The 17619-nt window shown below is 39.9% G+C and overlaps 1 protein-coding gene across 1 annotated transcript; it reads left to right on the top strand.

The window, feature by feature from the left end:
* Positions 1 to 3925: 3925 nt before the first annotated feature.
* On the top strand, positions 3926 to 13452 carry EFCAB2 (EF-hand calcium binding domain 2; the record flags this gene model as incomplete). The annotated part of the gene is made up of 6 exons (XM_031552392.1): positions 3926 to 4050; positions 6933 to 7005; positions 10119 to 10198; positions 11807 to 11849; positions 11952 to 12018; positions 12785 to 13452. Coding segments are annotated over 6 exons (519 nt in total), but the record flags the coding sequence as incomplete, so codon positions are not given.
* Positions 13453 to 17619: the final 4167 nt, after the last annotated feature.

Raw genomic sequence — 17619 nt, 5'->3', positions numbered from 1 at the left:
TGCAGAGAGGGGATCTGGGGCATCCTGGTGGACGACAGGTTGGCCATGAGCCAGCAGTGTGCCCTCATGGCCAAAAGGCCAATGGCATTCTGGGTGCATTAAGAAGAGCGTGTCCAGCAGGTCGAGGGAGTGATCCTCCCCCTCTACTCTGCCCTGGTAAGGCCTCATCTGGAGTACTGTGTCCAGTTCTGGGCTCCCCAGTACAAAAAGACAGGGATCTCTTGGAAAGAGTCCAGCGGAGGGCCACAAAGATGGTGAAGGGCCTGGAGCATCTCCCCTATGAAGAAAGGCTAAGTAAACTGGGTCTGTTTAGCCTTGAGAAAAGAAGACTGAGAGGGGACCTGATCCAGGTTTATAAATATCTGAGATGTGGCGGCCATAGTGGTGAGGCCAGTCTCTTTTCAGTGGTACGTGGAGACAGGACGAGGGGAAATGGACATAAGCTGCAGCACAGGAAGTTTCGCACGAATGTGCGTAAGAACTTCTTCACGGTGAGGGTGACGGAGCACTGGAACAGGCTGCCCAGGGAGGTTGTGGAGTCTCCTTCTCTGGAGATATTCAAGTCTCGCCTGGACGCCTACCTGTGCGACCTGGTGTAGGGAACCTGCTTTGGCAGGGGGGTTGGTCTCGATGATCTCTAGAGGTCCCTTCCAACCCCTACAATTCTGTGATTCTGTGATTCTATGTGCCTATGTGGGAATACTAGAAGGGAATGCGAAGTATGGAAGAGACATGAGTTACGGCAAAAGGTGGAAAGTTGATTTCACACACTAAGAAGGAATAATCTAGCAGGTGGCAATCCTGCTAGATTAAAGAAAAGGGGGGAATTGAAAGGTGAGACAGACCCCATAAGTGAAAGTAAAAAGGCAAAAGGCTTCACAGTGACTGAGAATAAGGGGAGGGTGTAGGGGAATAGTTGGAGACAGTTTATAGAAGCAAGAATGTAGAGCTTCTATAAGAATGTTAGAAAATAAAGGATGGCAGACACTGTGTCTGGGATAATGAGGGAGATGAAGGCCACAAAGATAAGGGCTTGAGAACAGCCCGAGGACATTTGGCAAGGATGTGATTAGATGTCCATAGGGCAAGAAGAAACTGGTTGGCGGGGATGCTCCCCCCTGGAAGGCCAGGAGTTTACAGCGAGAAAAGTCAGAAGCCTTTGTGAGGAAAACAAATCTTCATCCCATGACCCACTACGCACGCGCAAGAGGGGAGGGTCTGCATGCTAACAAACTCTCGGGTTGTAATGAATATGTATCCGAATTCTGGGGAAACTAATGGTTATGTATTAGTTTCGCCTATATCTGTAGCATGATTTCTCCAGACGGTGCGCAAGCTAGGTGGATCTATCCCCCTTGCACCCGGTGTCTGCGCAGCACTTGAATAAACCGTACCTGCTTTGTAATCCTACTGGGCTTACAGTTTGATTTCGCATGTCAGTAAGGCATTCTTCCTTGGAGTGGGAAGAGCTTTCTGCATTGCTCTTAAGTCAGTCAGGTTCCTGAACAAACTTCACAAGGGTAATCCAAACATTCATGGTGAAATAACTTAAGGAGTGGTATACTTTGCTTTAGAGTTAGGAAAGAGAAACAGTAGCATGACAACGCCTTGCTATCACGTCACCAAGAATTAATCTTAGGACACTAGACTGGCTTTCCCTTTTTGCTCTGAAAACAAAATATCTTAATAAAAGTGGCGTGCTTAGTTCAGAGTCTGAGATTTCACCTGTGCTTAGTGTTACAACCGCTTTTTATTATCATGAGGTAGGCAGTGATTCAGTAAACAGTTGCTTAAAAGCCTGATCAGATCTTGTAAGAGCTAATTGACAACCTCCTGTGAGTTGCAATTGTGAAGCTGCTTGTTCTTGCCACATATTTAAGGAAGTAAATGTTCTAAATTTCTTTTAATTAGAACTACAGCCATATATAGAGAGATTTAAATTATAACTTTTGTGTTCTAATTTCCCTAATAATTTAGTGTTGTGAAGTACTTTGGAAGAGTTCAAATGAAAGAATGGCTGCAAACGTCAAAGACCACTTGTTTTTGCTTTTTAGTTCATTTCTTTCATTCTTTTGCCTTGCACACCTACCTAATAAACTGGGAATTGCTATTGAGGGGAATGTGGTACAGGCTTCATATCTTCATGAGCAGCATCACCCTCCTGTTCCATTGGAGAACTGTTACTGGATCTAGACACATTTATAGGATTTTAACTCCATATTAAAGCTGTTGATTGTCAGAGGAGTAAGAAATTCATTAGTTATTTCTGCTTGTTGGCCAAACCTTTTTCTGTAGCATGCAGTAGGTTCAGATCTTAAGCAGAGACTTCACACTCTTTTTGTACCTTTTCATCTCCAGCTGGCTCAGATATTCCCAGTAGTCCAACCACCTTCTCATCTCTCCTGTTTGCTTGGCATTGCGTGGTGAGACAGTACTGCTTGTGGCTGTGGGGATGATGGGGAGAGCTGGAATTTGTAAAGGTTAGTTGTAGGGGTCTTAGGTGTAGGAGTGGTCTTAGCAGGGTGATTATAAATCCTATAGCTTGGATCCGTAAGCAGGAGGGGGAGGTTTGCTGAAATTAAATGGAGATGGCAGGGGACCTGGGGGCCAAAGTGACTTCCTATCTTTTTGGTTGAAATAATGGCAGGTAGAATAGATTAAATGATACTAGAGTAGCCAGGGGTTCTAAGTGTAGTCACTGATAGGATTCAGTACTTTCTGCTGGTGAGCCATGATAAGTGGATGGAGAGATCTACAAAAGAGCTGTTGATAAGAACCTGTTCAACTGAAAACAGAACAAGATGTAAATGACTCCGGATCTGGCTATCGCTGGATAGAAGCTGTATCTCTCGTCCTTTTGGACTGACCTATTCAGTCAGAGGCAGCCCATGTGAGAAATGGTTCACCAGAGGTTACCAGAGACCTCAGGGTTTCATTACACCTGCTTTTAACCATAAAATGGTACCACAAAGAGAGGATGAAGTAATTAATGAGATGCTACATGCATGTAGGAATTTAAATATAAAATTGACCATATTTATTAAAATATACCTGGACTAATGTTTATTAAAAACTGATGTTTCAGGTATTGAGCAGTAACATCAAATAATAAAATCAAGTCCATGGATGTGTTCTTCAATAAAATCTTAATCTTAGTCTTTACGTAGCTTTAAACGAGTTTCAGGGTATCACATTGTGTAAATGGGTTTATTGGGCTGCATTGGAACTAAGTCTTTTCTGGTAAGCAGCAAGTACTGCTCTCTAGCATTTTAAGTGGTTGTTTAAGGTTGTATTCTTTTGATGCTGTTTTTTTTCTGTATATAATTTCTCTTCTGTGAAAGGACTTTTTGAACTAGCAGAGCAATTGGCCCCAGGGAAGAAAAGGAAGCTCATATAGTTAAATGAATGGTAGCATCTAGCAAATTGTATTAATTGGAAATAGCTTTTCTAAATGCTCATTGCTTAAGAGTCTGGCAGAGCGACATTTATTTAATTGCTTGTGTTCCATATAAAGACTGAAGCTGCAGCCTGTGAAGAAGAAATGTCACAGCTGGGACAGGTGTGCTGCTTACGGGCTAACTTCAGATGAGCATCAAGTGCTGATGAACAGTCTGGATAACCTGAAGAGGAAATAAGTGTTCTGAAAGAACCAGAAGACTTGAGCCCAACTCCCTGCCAGTCTTACTTAACTGGCAGTGCCTAGAGCTGTATCTAGTTCATGCTAGAACTGGGAAAAATAGAAAAGGGTACTATGGTGAAGGAAACTGATACTGAATACAATTTTCAGTTAATGCTTCTAAACGATGGCTTTTAAGACATTTATTATTCTCTTACCTCACATGATAGAAAAATAAATGAGAATGAGAAAATGCAAAAAAAAAAAAGCCCCAAACACCTGAAAAGAATCTGGAGTTTATCAGCATAAAAAAGGAAGTTGTATGTTATCCATGTGTTTCTTTTTGCAGATGGCGTGATAGCTGAAATTGAGAAAAAGATTACAGAAGCTTTTGAGGTATTTGATCGCGACGGAAATGAAAATGTGGATGTCAGGTTTGTAAATATCTTCACATAGAGATATTACAGGCTGTAGTACAGAGATAAGTAACTCCCCCAGCTTGCATCTGCCTTACCAGAAAATGTAATTTAAACAGTCCTTTTGACACTGATCAGACAAGTATTTCTTTGTTTAGTGAAAATTTTGCACTGTTCAGGGTTGGAGACTGAGACTGACTTGAGAAAGGGATGCCAGGACTGGTGGGGCCAAGAAGCAAGGGGGAATCCAGTTAGGAAATCTAAGGCTACAGTTACTGCTAGCAAATCTCTGCTCTAGTAGCTCATTTGGCTCTTTGTCCTGGGTACTGAATGGATACCTTCACTTTCAAAATAATCTCAGCACATCAAGGGGTGTCCCTGCCAGTCTCTGCCATGATTATGTGCTCTTAATAGGTCATCCCTACTTCAGTGCAGTGCACACATCCCTCCTTCTCTGGGGTACTGTGACATGTGGATATTGCTCTCATGAGGAGGTGTCTTAGGAAGCTCACATGTACCTTGCATGTAGGTGTATTATATAACCATACAATAACAGTACGTAATAATGAACATAAGGGTGAACACACTCAGTTGTACTAAGAGTCCATGTAGTCAAGTATCTTCATCTGAGCTAGTGGTTGTTAGTTGGGGAAGGAATAAGGAATTGAGCAAATACGCACTATTTCTTCTTTGTTGGGCATCTGTCACGTGGATTTGAGTGACTCTTGATGTTGTACTTTATGTTAGATAGTGAATCATTGTTCTCTATTAATCCTCTGAACAGCATTGATGATTTCATAGCTCTCTGTCACATCTCCCCTCTATCACTGAAGTTCGATGCTGGAGAGTCTAGATATGTTTAATCTTTAATGAGAAACTGTTCTATTGCTCTAGTCATTCACTTTTGTGATGCTTCTTATAGGGCTTTTTTTTTTTTTTGAAATGGGATGACCAGAACTGGGGGATGGCCAAGAGAGTCAGGAACAGGCTACAACTTTGGGCTGCATTGTTGTGGAAACAGAAACAGAATATACATCTGAGGGAGTAAAAAGGTCATGGACTGTTAGATTCATCAAGGCATAACAGGATACACAATACATAGCTAATGGACATCAAATTTAAAAGTGCTCAATGTTAATACTGATATATTTGAAGTATGAATATTTGGCAATGCTACTTCAATTTTATTTTAACATAAATATTCATAACATGTAACAACATTACTTTTGTCATAAAAAATTAAACACGCTTATGTCTCCTTGAATTTTTACAAGCCATTGTCATTGAAGATTACCAAAGGAATTTTGCATATTTCATACTATTGTTTTCACAAGAATTTCACCAGATCTTTTAATTAAAATTCAATTAGTTCAATCAGTTAAACTCCACAAAGGAGGGGGAGAGTTGATGAAATTATTTTGATGTTAGACAGGATGTGTGAGGAACTCACATGTGAAATGACTTTTCAGTTTTAGTTGGTAGGGGAAGTTTCAGGACAAGTCTCCACATTTGGTTCAATTCTGTTCCATCCTCCCTCAAGTTTTTTTAAGATTATTTCCTTAAATCTATTGATTTATCTCCATCCTCAAGGAGGTGCTCAATGCCAAGAGCTGGAGCTGTCCTGGTGTCCCTTCAGCTGCCTGCTCGTGGCTGGGTTGGTGACACCAAGGACCCTCTGACCTTCACTGTACTGTTATACTTGTTTGTTTGTAATTTACATCTGCAGTCTTGTCTGCGTAGATGTAAAGTTTCTATGCTCTGCAATGGATATAGAGCTTGAGAAAAATGTTACAACAATTAAATGATTCAAATATAATTTTCTTTTTAATGTTTTCATTCAGCCAGTAAGTTATAACATGTGAGAAGGAACATTCAAAGACTATGTAACGCTGTAAATGCACTATTTCACAAGTAGTTTTAATCAAAGAACAGTTATGACAGTGAAAAACAATTTACTGCCTTGTTTATTGCCCTGTGTTTGTATTGTAGGGCTGTGTTGTCACAGTAGTGTGACTATTAATGTCTGATTATCTTATATCAGAAGGTGGCAGCACAGCACAATTCTTAGCCATGATTGTAGAAGTATGAGTGTTATTTCCTGAAATATCAGATATATGTGAAGAATATGGAAAGCTGCGCTGGCTTGACAGAATGCCATGAGTGCTGGGTAATTCCTAATGCAAATACAAGAATTAGTAAGTAATTAAGCCTGAGGAGGATAGTGTTTCATTCGGCTTAGAATATATCCTATGTCAGTGGCATCCATGGTTTTGCAAATATTGCCACTGAGAATATGATATCTAAGATGAAAACCATGACACAAAATTGTCATTGTCTGATCTACAAAACCTATATGAATATAAGCTAATTTGAACTGTATTTTTGTGTGCCAGAAACTACACAGCAGAAACTGAAGCTGCTGAACTAAATGACAGTCAGGGGGAAAATAGTATTATCTATCTGTGCAGCAGGAACATATCAGGGCCACCTCACTTTTGTAATTGTTGTCTTCTGCAGTTAGAATTTGTATCTTTATAGCATTTAATGTAAACCTATGGTTTTGTCACCTTTCATCTCAATAGATTTCAAAGTGTTTTATTAACTATGCGAATGTAGACTTTATTGCAGTTAAGCCTAATAATTACAGGAAATGCAATTATCTTGCACACAGTAATGAACACAAGAGTAATAAGGAATTTTTGGGGAAACCGACAGGTATAATTATACCCTATCAAAAGCTTCAAGATATTTAACATCTGTAAAAGTAGGCATTGCTTACTGAGACATTATCTTAAAAGTCATGTAGATATGCTTATGCAAGCTCTGAACTGATGGCTGTATTTGCCACAGCCACTCTTGTTTTGCAGAATCACTGACACAGATGTTTTACTTTCTTTCAGAGAGATTGGTTCAATTGTCAGATCACTGGGTTGCTTCCCAACTGAGGCAGAGCTACATGAACTGCTTGCAAAGGTAAAGGATTTACATGTTTTCTATTATCTTCTATCTTGAACTTGCACAAGTTCTGCCTTGCCTTCTGCCTTGCTCTATGGGAGATCTAAGTTCTTTTCCACAGGTGAAAAGAGGAATTGTCATGTGTCATGGAAGTGAACTAGGCAGTCCTTACAGGTTGCTGTGAAACAAACCTTTATGCTGTTGAGACAACAACACTGATGGCTTAAAATGGGGAGTTTGACTGTCTTTTACCACAGAAGGCCACTGTGACACTGAGCCATGGTGGAGGGCTGTCTGTAGAAAATGGAGGGAGGGATAGAATGTTTTTGGCTGATGAAAAAGATTGTTCTAAACTGCAATTAGATTGGATATCCAAACCCTAACTATCTACCTGCTCTGGACATGTCATAGACAAATGCTGGATGACTAAATAACAAAAATTATTCTTGAACAGGTATTAAAATTATACTTAAAAATCCAAAAATATGCAGAGAAAAGACATGGCAGTTTTTCTCCAACAGATTCTGTTACTGCATCTTATAGCCAGCCTGCTCAATTTTCTGTCCTTCTGAGGCCTATCCCAGTCTTGAGATTTCTCAGTTAGGTAATCTTTTCTTTCTTGATTACTTAAGTCTGCAAGTCAGAATTCTAATATAAAGACTCTCAGGACTTAGAGGTCCTCCCAATGATGCAGAGAGATAAGGAATTTCTACTGTCTTTCTCTACTTTTTTTCCCATGCTGTAATTTTTATCTCCTCAACACATGCTTATAATGGTAAGGTGGAGTTCCGGTGCAGTGGCAGGGTGGGGTTAATGCATTGGGCAAAGTAGTGGGAAAAAGACTTCACATACTTTTTGAAAAGTAGTATACCTTAAGGAATGGATGGTTCTGGAGCTGAAAAGTGGGAGAGGAATCTTCTTTTTTCATGTATACACTAGTGTCATGGTTTAACCCAGCATGCAGCTAAGCACCACACAGCTGTCCAGTGGGATGGGGGAGAGAATAATAAAGTAGAACTTGTGGGTTGAAATAAAAACACAGAAAGGGAAAAATAATAGTAATGATAATAATATATATCAATATTTACAAAACAAGTAATGCACAATCAGTTGCTCACCACTAACCAACTGATGCCCAGCCAGTCCCCAGCTAGACACTACCCCTCTGGCCAACTTCCCCACTTTTATTGTTCAGCGTGATATCATATTATATGGAATATCCCTTTGGCCAGTTTAGGTCTGCTGTCCTGATTCTATTCCCTCACAGCTCCTTGTACACCTAAAGCCCCATCATTAAAGAAGCTGCAACATCCTTGGCAATGTGCACTACTGCTCAGCAACAGGCACAACATTGCTATGTTATTAATTTCTTTTTTCTCCTAAAGACAAAACATGGCATCAAATTAACTCTAGCCCAGGTAAAACCAGGACAGTCAGGATGCTGAGAGTCTCTTTTCTTTGTACGATTATGTGCCTGTCTCTCCTCAGTACTTGCTCCATCTCTTGTAGATCAGAATTTAATGAGAGAAACCTTGTGCAAAGTCTTAGGTCTAGCAGTGCTAACTGCTTCAGATAATGAAGTGCAAGTAACAATTGGAGGGGAAAGATCTTTTAATGTGATGCTGCATTTTGTCTGCTGTTGTTCCCTACTGTCAGTTCTTCTGTTATGAAAATTAGGATAATACTGAACTATTTGGGTGAGCAGACTGAATGGTTTTTGGCTGTTAAATATAGTTTATATAACTTACCATCTTCATGGATGTTCCGGGTCCTTGTTTTTTGTTGTTCTGTTTAATGTAAGACATGTATTTCTTATATATAGCTGTTATATTTCATTTCTGAGTCCATCTGTGGACTTTTGAACTAATACAAATTGAAGCACAGATGTTCCCTAATACATTCTGTGTACAGATAGCTCTCAAAGTTATGATGCAGTTCTACGTTTAAGCAACTTAATGTATTAGACAACACCCTACTCTGACCCAGCTCCCAGGAGGAAGATTTATAGCTTTAGATCTCTCTGGCTCTGTTAGGCGACTTCAAAGCAGTACCTATTTGAGTCTTCTTTCAACCTGAGCTGTCTGTAAAGAGCCCGGCAGGATGTGACTGTGAGACTACAAGCATCCAGTTTCAACACAGAAGCAAACTAGCTCCGTTAAGAGCTCTGTTTGGGGATAAAACTTTCCTCTTTTAGGGAAGAGATGCATCCAAGTTGCAGGGAGCAGTCTTTTACCATGTAGGACTGCCATCTGAATGCTACTAGAAGTCCATGATGTTTTGGGACTAATCTGTTAATTTATTTGAGAGGCAAAGGGAAGCTTTTCTTCATGCAGTAATTTATGGACTGACTTACGACTGTTTCATACTGCCATGACTCCATCTGTCTGCTTCTCTGGATCTTCTCTTCATCACACTCTCTGGCTACAAAACATGTGGAGGCAACAGATTCCATCCTAGAGATGTACTAGACTGGGGCTGTGTCCAAATTAGCACATTAAATGTGCCCAGAAATATCCTCGGGTACTGAAGCCAGCTGGCACAGAGCAGCCCATGTGTATGTTAGTAAATGTTTTATGCTATGCAGTTGTACAAAATGGCTGCTGGGGAGAAGTGCCCACAGACCCAATGCCCAAACTGGACCTGGTAGCTGTTGGGCAAAAGTTTGGCATAGGCCAAAACCACGCTGGTGAATGTGCTGACAGTGTGCTGTGATAGATGATCGTGTTGCGCATCCTGGGGATGCTCCAGGTCATACCTGCCTTCATTAATATAATTGTGGTTTGAATTTTTAAACCACTGCTGAGTTATTGTGGGAGATCAGATAGATGTCCAGTTCTTCTGCACGAATGGTTTTTAAGCACAAGAGGGCAATATTGAGTTGTTGAAAGTTTCTGAAATAGCAGGCATATGTTTTGTCTGGGAGATTATTTCTTCCTTGAATTTCTTTCTATTTGAGCACAAGTATTTCAGACATATGTTATGGTGCCGTGTGGCATTAAAAAACTTCATATAAATACTTGAAGTCTAAATCTGTAATTTTATTGTGGGACTCACCTGGCCTCAATTTTCTGATTGTTCTATTAGTTTGCTAATGATTCATATCACCTACCGTGCTTAAGTCTTATTTTTAGGTAGAAGAAGAAGAACCAACTGGATATGTTCATCTAGAAAAATTTCTTCCAGTGATGACAAAAATATTACTCGACAGAAGGTAATGTAAACTGGTCTTTAGTTTATTCCATGGTTGATTCTGAATGAATTTATCTGCAGTAATTTTAGGTAACTCGAAGGAATACAGATTTTTTTTTTAAATTAGGTAGTGAGATTTTAGTTCAAAATGATATGGTCTACATAAAATTGTGTTGTATTAGTACAAATATCAGCTTATAATAATGAATTGTGATAGCATCTAGCTATTGTATTTTTAGTGTGAATCAGAATTACTTTGCTATTTCAACTCTGAAAATATTCTATATACAAATAAAGTCACAGCCATTACTTTATCGAAGTTACAGTTGCGGAGAAGCACAGTCTGTGAAAGTGTATTTTTAATAAGTTGTATAAATCAGCTTCATGTTCATGTCTCAAAGTGACTGCCAGGTACTGTTGAATGTACACAACCAGCACTCTGCTGGTCTAAAATATTTGCTGATTTACAAGTCTGGAAAAAGAGTGCTGTTCATTATTGAAAGGTACATACAAATCTTTAGATGTACACAGGAACTTGTGCTATTTTGATATTTTGCACAAAAAGCAGTCTTACCTATAGGGAGTTTATCTTTTTAAAGGCAGTAACTAGGGGTCTGGGGAGACTTAGTCTTGTCCAAAACTCAGAAGCTATTTTGTACATGAAGCTCTTTTGGTGTTCTACACATTAAATAGCTATGGAATTTCCCTCAACTGTCTCACAGCATCCTGGGGTATGGGGCACTCCCTGAGGCTGTGTTGAGTCCTTGTGCCTGTGCCTGGACGGGGACCAATCAGTGATGTTTGGTTCCAGTGTGCTGGCACAAGTGCATTGCCTTCCAAGTCTTCTGCACTTCTGCACCTTTGCCTTCTCTGGCCTTCATGGCCTGTTTCTGGTTTCACACTGATGTTCAACACTTCACAAAGTGATGCCTTGCTGCCCTGGGCTCTCTCTTCCTCCTCCTCCACCCCATCGATACAAACACACACAAGAACACACATTTTTCCAGGCTAGCTCAGGCTTGTCAAGACTCACGTTTATCTTTTAGTGCCGTGTCTATAGTTCACTTTATCCAAGGGCACGTGAGATCTGAATCATAAAGAACAATTTGGTTTTTACGTAGTAGAAGAGTGAAGTGGGTCTGGATGAAATAACCAGTGTTTTAAAATGAAAGCTGTGAAATCAGGTGCACTTACCAGCATACACATGCACCCAGTTCTGCTTTCTCTGTAAAAGAAAGAAAGCTCAATAGACTGTTGAAGTCCCACTAGGTGATCTGTTGCTTAGCTACCAGCCTACCTGGACAAAACTTTTCTTGGTTTGGCAATTTTCTGTTCCCTGCATTTGCTATGTGGAGTGATTCAGCAGCTATTGATTCCTACTAACTCACTCAGCCTGCTCAGACATGCAAAAGCAACTCATTTGGCTTAGCACAAGGAGAATGAAACGGGAATACAATGAAAGACACAGGAGGTGAAGATATGGAAAGTCCCATAAAGTCAAACTGGAATTAAATGTTTGATAGACAAACTAGAAAATAGTTTTTTTCTAGTACTCATATTTTATTATTTCAGAATGGTAGAGCAGCCTTACAAACTTTAACTGTTAACTTTTCTCATTCAATGGTTTCAGCTACAGGCCTATTCCAGAAGATGTTCTTCTACATGCGTTTGAGGTCTGTAACTAAATATTCAGGTACCTAATTGCTGGAAAAAAGTAGCTGATTCTTGATGTAGTATGATTAAAAACACAACAGTTTTATCCCTTTTATTTAAAGGCTTTAGATGAGAAGAAAAGTGGATACATTACTAAAGAGGAGCTGGTAAAACATATGACTGAAGAAGGTAATATGATTTTTATAATATCACTGTTTATGTAAATAAATATTACACGTGTATATGGCACCTTGTGGTCCTAATTCTTCAAGCCCAAACTTGCAGGAGTAGATACACCATCTTCGAGCAATCCTGTTGCCTTTATGAGTGCCTACAGACTGGAACATTTCCCTGGTAAATAATGCAGGGAAAGAACATATCTGCCTTTTCTTATAGACTCTATTATAGAGTTTTGTCTATGTGAGTATTTTGTGATTCTGTGCACATTTTTGTGCTTCTTAAGGATGTGACTCCTTTTTTCCTCTCTCTAAAACTTCAGTTTAAAGTTCCAAATGTTTCAGGTAATTTCAGTACTCATTCATTCCTGCATTATCTTGATCTTAATTCTAGTGCCCCGTGCAAACAAAGATTCAAAGGCCAGATTTAAGTTGTATGTCATGTAATTCTCAATATCCCTTGAAGAGCCTGCTTTTCTTGCATGGCTGATTCATGCCTACCTGCCTCAAGTACAAAATGACAAACATGTCTTGTGCAAGACTGGGTGTTTTGAAATTGTGAATTAAATGTGGATCAAAAAATCCAAGCCCTCTGCCTTCTTTCTTAAACTAGCTGGCTTAGCATGCAGGACTTCTGCATTTGCAGAAGTGAAGGAACTGGATTCTTTTTCCCTGCACATAAACACTGAAAAAATATCCTTACAAGAGAGAAGTGGTAACTTGTCAACCCTGAAAAGAATAATTACCATGACAAAGTATTACTTTCCTTTCTTTTTCAGGTGAACCATTTACTGAGGAAGAAATGGAAGAGATGCTCTCCAGTGCTCTAGATCCAGAAACAAATGCAGTTCATTACAGAGACTACATTTCAATGATGATAGTAGATGAAACTGATGATCTTCCACAGTAGACTCTGAGGTGCTTTTTGGTAACAGTAATGTAGCTTAGCAGTTGGTTGAAATTTCAAGTGTAACAAAACACAGTGTGTGACCTTGTGCTTATAATTAAATTAAAATCTGTGTAGTTATATTTCCTTAGAGTCTGTCTATATATTGAAATCTATTTCCACTTGGAAAAAGAGTTCTTGACAGAAATAGTATGTAAGATCTGGAAAAGAAATCATGAAATTTGGTTTGAAAAATAACAAAAATAATGGAGTCCAGAAATGACTTTACAATTGCTGCTGCAAAAGTAACAGGAAAGTGAGACCTGGGAGAGCAGATGACAAGTAGGTGAGTATTTTAAAATAACTGGTATTGTGAGGGCATGCTACTATGATAAAGCTTTTGTATTTAAATGTAATCCCTGTTTGTGTTTAACTAATGAGGCATTGATTGCTACATTTGAAATAATATCACAGGTGAATTAAATTTTGTGCTGTTTGTAGGTCTTACAAATGCTTGCATTTTTTTCACCATGGGCAATTAAACTGGACCAGTTAGTTTCATTGTGTGTTACTTATTCGCTGGCATACGGTGCTTTGCTTCCATTTTAAACATGTAGTTCACACTCGAACCATCACTAGAATCACATTTTCAAACAAAATAATACTTGAGAACATTTTGTTACTGTACACAATAAACAGATCCTGTTTCACAATCAGTTTGAAAATCAGGAGCTTGAATTGTTAAAAATCTAGGAACATAGAACTGGAATTTGATTTCCATAAATGGATAAAGAATCATCTTTTGAAAGATGTTAGTGTAGAATACTTTTCTCCAGTGCTTTTCCTGGAAGATGGCTGCAGACCTCACTGTTCTTCTTTAGCGTTTTCTTGATTGTTACAATACTGTTGTCCTTTAACATGACTTTCGCTTCTTTCCCCTCAAGTTCCTGCTGTGTACTTCGTGTTTTATAATAGCTGATGAGTGTTTGCTGCAGTGGTCTTAGCTTGTTGGAGATCTGTGGTCTGGTCCACTAGGGCAGCATCTTGCACTTTGTGCTCCACACCTTATGCCCCATTTCTGTTCTTCTAATTTCTGTCATGTTTATCACTCCTGCATATACTCTCTATTCCAGTTCTGTGTCATCATCAGACTTCATCAGCTGATGAAAGCTGGGGAGAACTGACACACAGAGACATTAAACGCCTTCTCCCCTGTATACTCTTCTTGTGGCAAAGCTGAGAACAAGGCAATGGAATCTTCATTTTTTGTCTTTTGTTCTACCCTTGTGAGCTGGAAACTCAATGTTCTCAGACACAAGAGCAAGAGGGCTGCTATACTATGCTAAGGAAGAGATTAGCTTAATTCATTGTGGTGATGGCAATCAGAGAAAATTTTTAAATTCTCTTTTTATTTCTGTATCCTGAGTTGTGTTCCACTGATCTCTTCTTAAACAGTAGGGCAGCAGAGTGTTAATACAAGTAAACATTTGCCTAGATCTTAGCTTTATTTCCATGTGGGAATCACTATGGCACTATATAATACACTCTTGTTAATATGTTTACTATGTATTTCATTTCTTTCTCAGTAAGAATGAAAAACAAAGGTAATCACAGGTTATAATGTATGAAGATTTTTGAAGATTAAAGTAAGAGCAGCAAAGATCCATTTAAAAAATTGGTCTTTGTTAATCTCTCTTTGGGAGCTGCAGTTATTTTCCCTAGGTGAATCTTTCTTCCATTTGATACATGGTGTGTTGTTCTAGATCTCTAATGCAGCTGGCATGAATGCAACTTTCATTCATATTCTGCAGTCTGGGAGTCACTGTCAGCCTCATCTTGGATGTCAGCAGAAAGATGCTCATTTCAGGAAATGATTTTGTAGCTCACAGTGCTCCAGAGAGCACAATTTGTGTCTGCTGGTGCTACCCCAGAGGCCACCTCAGCTACAGCTTCATCACATCAGGATGCCCGTGTGCAGCACAGTTACAATTCCTAGCAAAGACAGGATCCTAACATACATCCTTTGATGATATATATGTAACTTTTATCATACAGTCTCAAATGCAAAGGAAGAGGGTACTCCTCTGGCCTTTTTAAAGGGTATTACTCCTCCAGAAAGATAATGTTTAAATATAACAAATAGAAGCAAATTGCAGTCTTGACTTTGGGCATAAGCAAACAAATTCAGTAACCTGCAGCTTCCAAACTGTGGATGAAGGAAGGGTCAAAAAACAGTCTGAATCTCTGTAAGGTCCTAAGAGTAGAGCACTTCCTGTCAGTTAGGATCACCTAGCAGTAGCCTGATTGACTTGTAAAGGAGCTGCCCCATGGGTTCCCTGGAGAGTAGCCAATTAGTATTAACTTTTCTATGCTGTTCTGGCCCATGCTGTGCCCAGCTGCTCCCCACATAGTGCTGGGCTGCCTGAAAGTCCCAGGTTGGGCTCTCTGTGCATCCTGGGGATGAGCAGGGTCCTGTATCCTAGGGACTGCTGGTCAGAGAGAGGCTTAGGAAACCATTTTGCTATCACTAAATAAACAATTTGTTTTTATATTTTAAATTCAGGGGGAGAAATTCATCCTCATCTTTGAGGTAGACAAATTTAACTTTGTGCTGCTGAGTGGTGTGAGTTGTCTCTTGCTACACATCTGCCTGTCCATGCTGGCTGTTTTCCCTCTTCCCTCAAGATCAGAAACCGAGATAGAGGAGTGGATTGTGCCAGGAAGCCTCTAGAGAGAAACCAGCCTAGCTCCTGGACCAGATCCACATGAGGAAGTAGAGCCAAAGCTTTGCAGCAACTGAGGAAGTCAGAGGCTTTTTGACCTAGTTGTGGGAGGGAGGGGGAACTCATTACCTAGATATGGAAAGGAGAAAAAAGTAGAGAAGAGCAAGAAGAAATCAAAGAAGCAAATGCTGGAAGCCATCTACAGATATAACTGAATCAGCAGGCTGTTTACACCACTGCTACAAGTTATAAGCTGGACAAGACCCTACTTGTTCAAAACATGAAATAGATTCAGCTGTGTCAGAGCAGATCTTGTATATAGGGAGACCTCCCCAGTCTTACTGATAGTGCAGAGAAACTCTTCTAGAAGTTGAATTGGTAGTTTGGAGTCCAGCTGCTTATATTCCAAGTAGTATATTGTTTCTTATGTTTCCATCATCAGCTTCATAGCAGTTTGTTTGCAATGCTTTATCTCTGCTCACGGCAGAGGGCTTCAACATTCTCCCATTGTAATATATACCAGGATGGTCTTTAGAGTTAGGGACTGAGAGATGCAGCAAGTAGCTGTTGTGGAAGGGGAAGCATGTTTTCTGACATCTGGGTCTGGTAGGGGAGAAGACGAGAGCAAGGGACAGAGAAAGTTTTTTTTACTCTGAGGACAGCTACAGGTAGTGGAACAAGCTACCCAGGGAGGTTATGTAGTCTCTAACTGTGAATGTTTTTAAGATTGAAAAGTACAAAGCCCTGACCAAAAGGATAAAGCCCTGAGCACCCTGGTCTGATTGCAGAGCTGACCCTGTGTTGAACAGGGGTTGGACAAGGGACCTCGTGAAGTTCCTTCCAACCTGAATTGTGACACGATCTTATAATCTGTGGAGCTATTTGTCAGATTCTTCTAATTAAATATGGGTTGTTGTCATGGATGAGTCCCTTTTGAGAGGAGTAGAGAGCCTAATATGCTGACTGGTCCTGACCCATGGGGAGATCTGCTGCCTTTTGCTCTCCTTCACAGAGCCAATGCCTTACTGCTTGTCTGAAAACAATTATTAAGACAGTATCAGCTGCTGATCTCAGGGTATCATTTATCACTGGATTTGTTGCCCCTGAAATCAGCACTGGCAAAACTTGTCAGTAGTAAGGAGAAGGACTGAGGCGTTTAGTTTCAGGGCAAGCTTGGCTGAGGGTGCTGGAGGCCAGCCAGGGCTGGGACTGGAAAGGGGAAGCTAGGATTTTCTAAGTTCTGTAACATACTGTTATCATTGTGTAAAAGTGGGGAACGTAGTCTCAATAGTAAGGCACCAACTTGGCAGCCAGTTTTCAATTTAGACATTGTAAGAGGTATTGGGTAAGTCATATAATCTCTCTCTAGCTGAACTTTCCATCTATAAAGTCAGAGTAATTACAAAGAGACACGGAATACTTATTTTATCTACCTGAACTGTCAACTTTTTGTATCGCTAGCTCTGATGTTTGTGCAATGTCTGTTACTATGATGTTCTGATCAAAATCAGTGCCTACAAACCTCTCTGCCATATCACGAAGTTCTCAGCCTTCAGGCCTTTTGTTTCAGACTGTACACTCAGGTCACAACTTTTAAACAGGACAGTGTGCAGCAAGTATGTTTGTTTTCATTGAATACAGTTCTGTTTCATAGTGCCTCATGCTGTGATGGGCTTGATTGTAAAAGTAACTGTTGAAACATTTGGTCTTACTGTTGGAGGAGTTTTAGGCCGCATCAGTATGAGGTGTGGGGACTAGGCTGATTTAAAAGCTACAGAAAGATGTAGGTTGAAACAAAGCAGATTCTCCTGTTTAACCCATTTTGAATCGTGGGGCTATTATTTGGCTTAATATAGTTCTGGAAGCCAAGAAAATGTTATTCATCATGCTTAAAAGATTGATCACAGCATTTATATCCTGAGGCCTGAATCCTGAAGTCCTTATTCAGACAGAACTTCCTTTGATCTCAAAGGGAGTTCTGTCTGCAGAAGAGTTTCAGAAATAG

The sequence above is a fragment of the Meleagris gallopavo genome, chromosome 2 (assembly GCF_000146605.3).
Source record: "Meleagris gallopavo isolate NT-WF06-2002-E0010 breed Aviagen turkey brand Nicholas breeding stock chromosome 2, Turkey_5.1, whole genome shotgun sequence".
NCBI lineage: Eukaryota > Metazoa > Chordata > Aves > Galliformes > Phasianidae > Meleagris > Meleagris gallopavo.
Note: the sequence above shows the minus strand (reverse complement) of the source record. Positions and strands in the feature narration are given on the sequence as shown.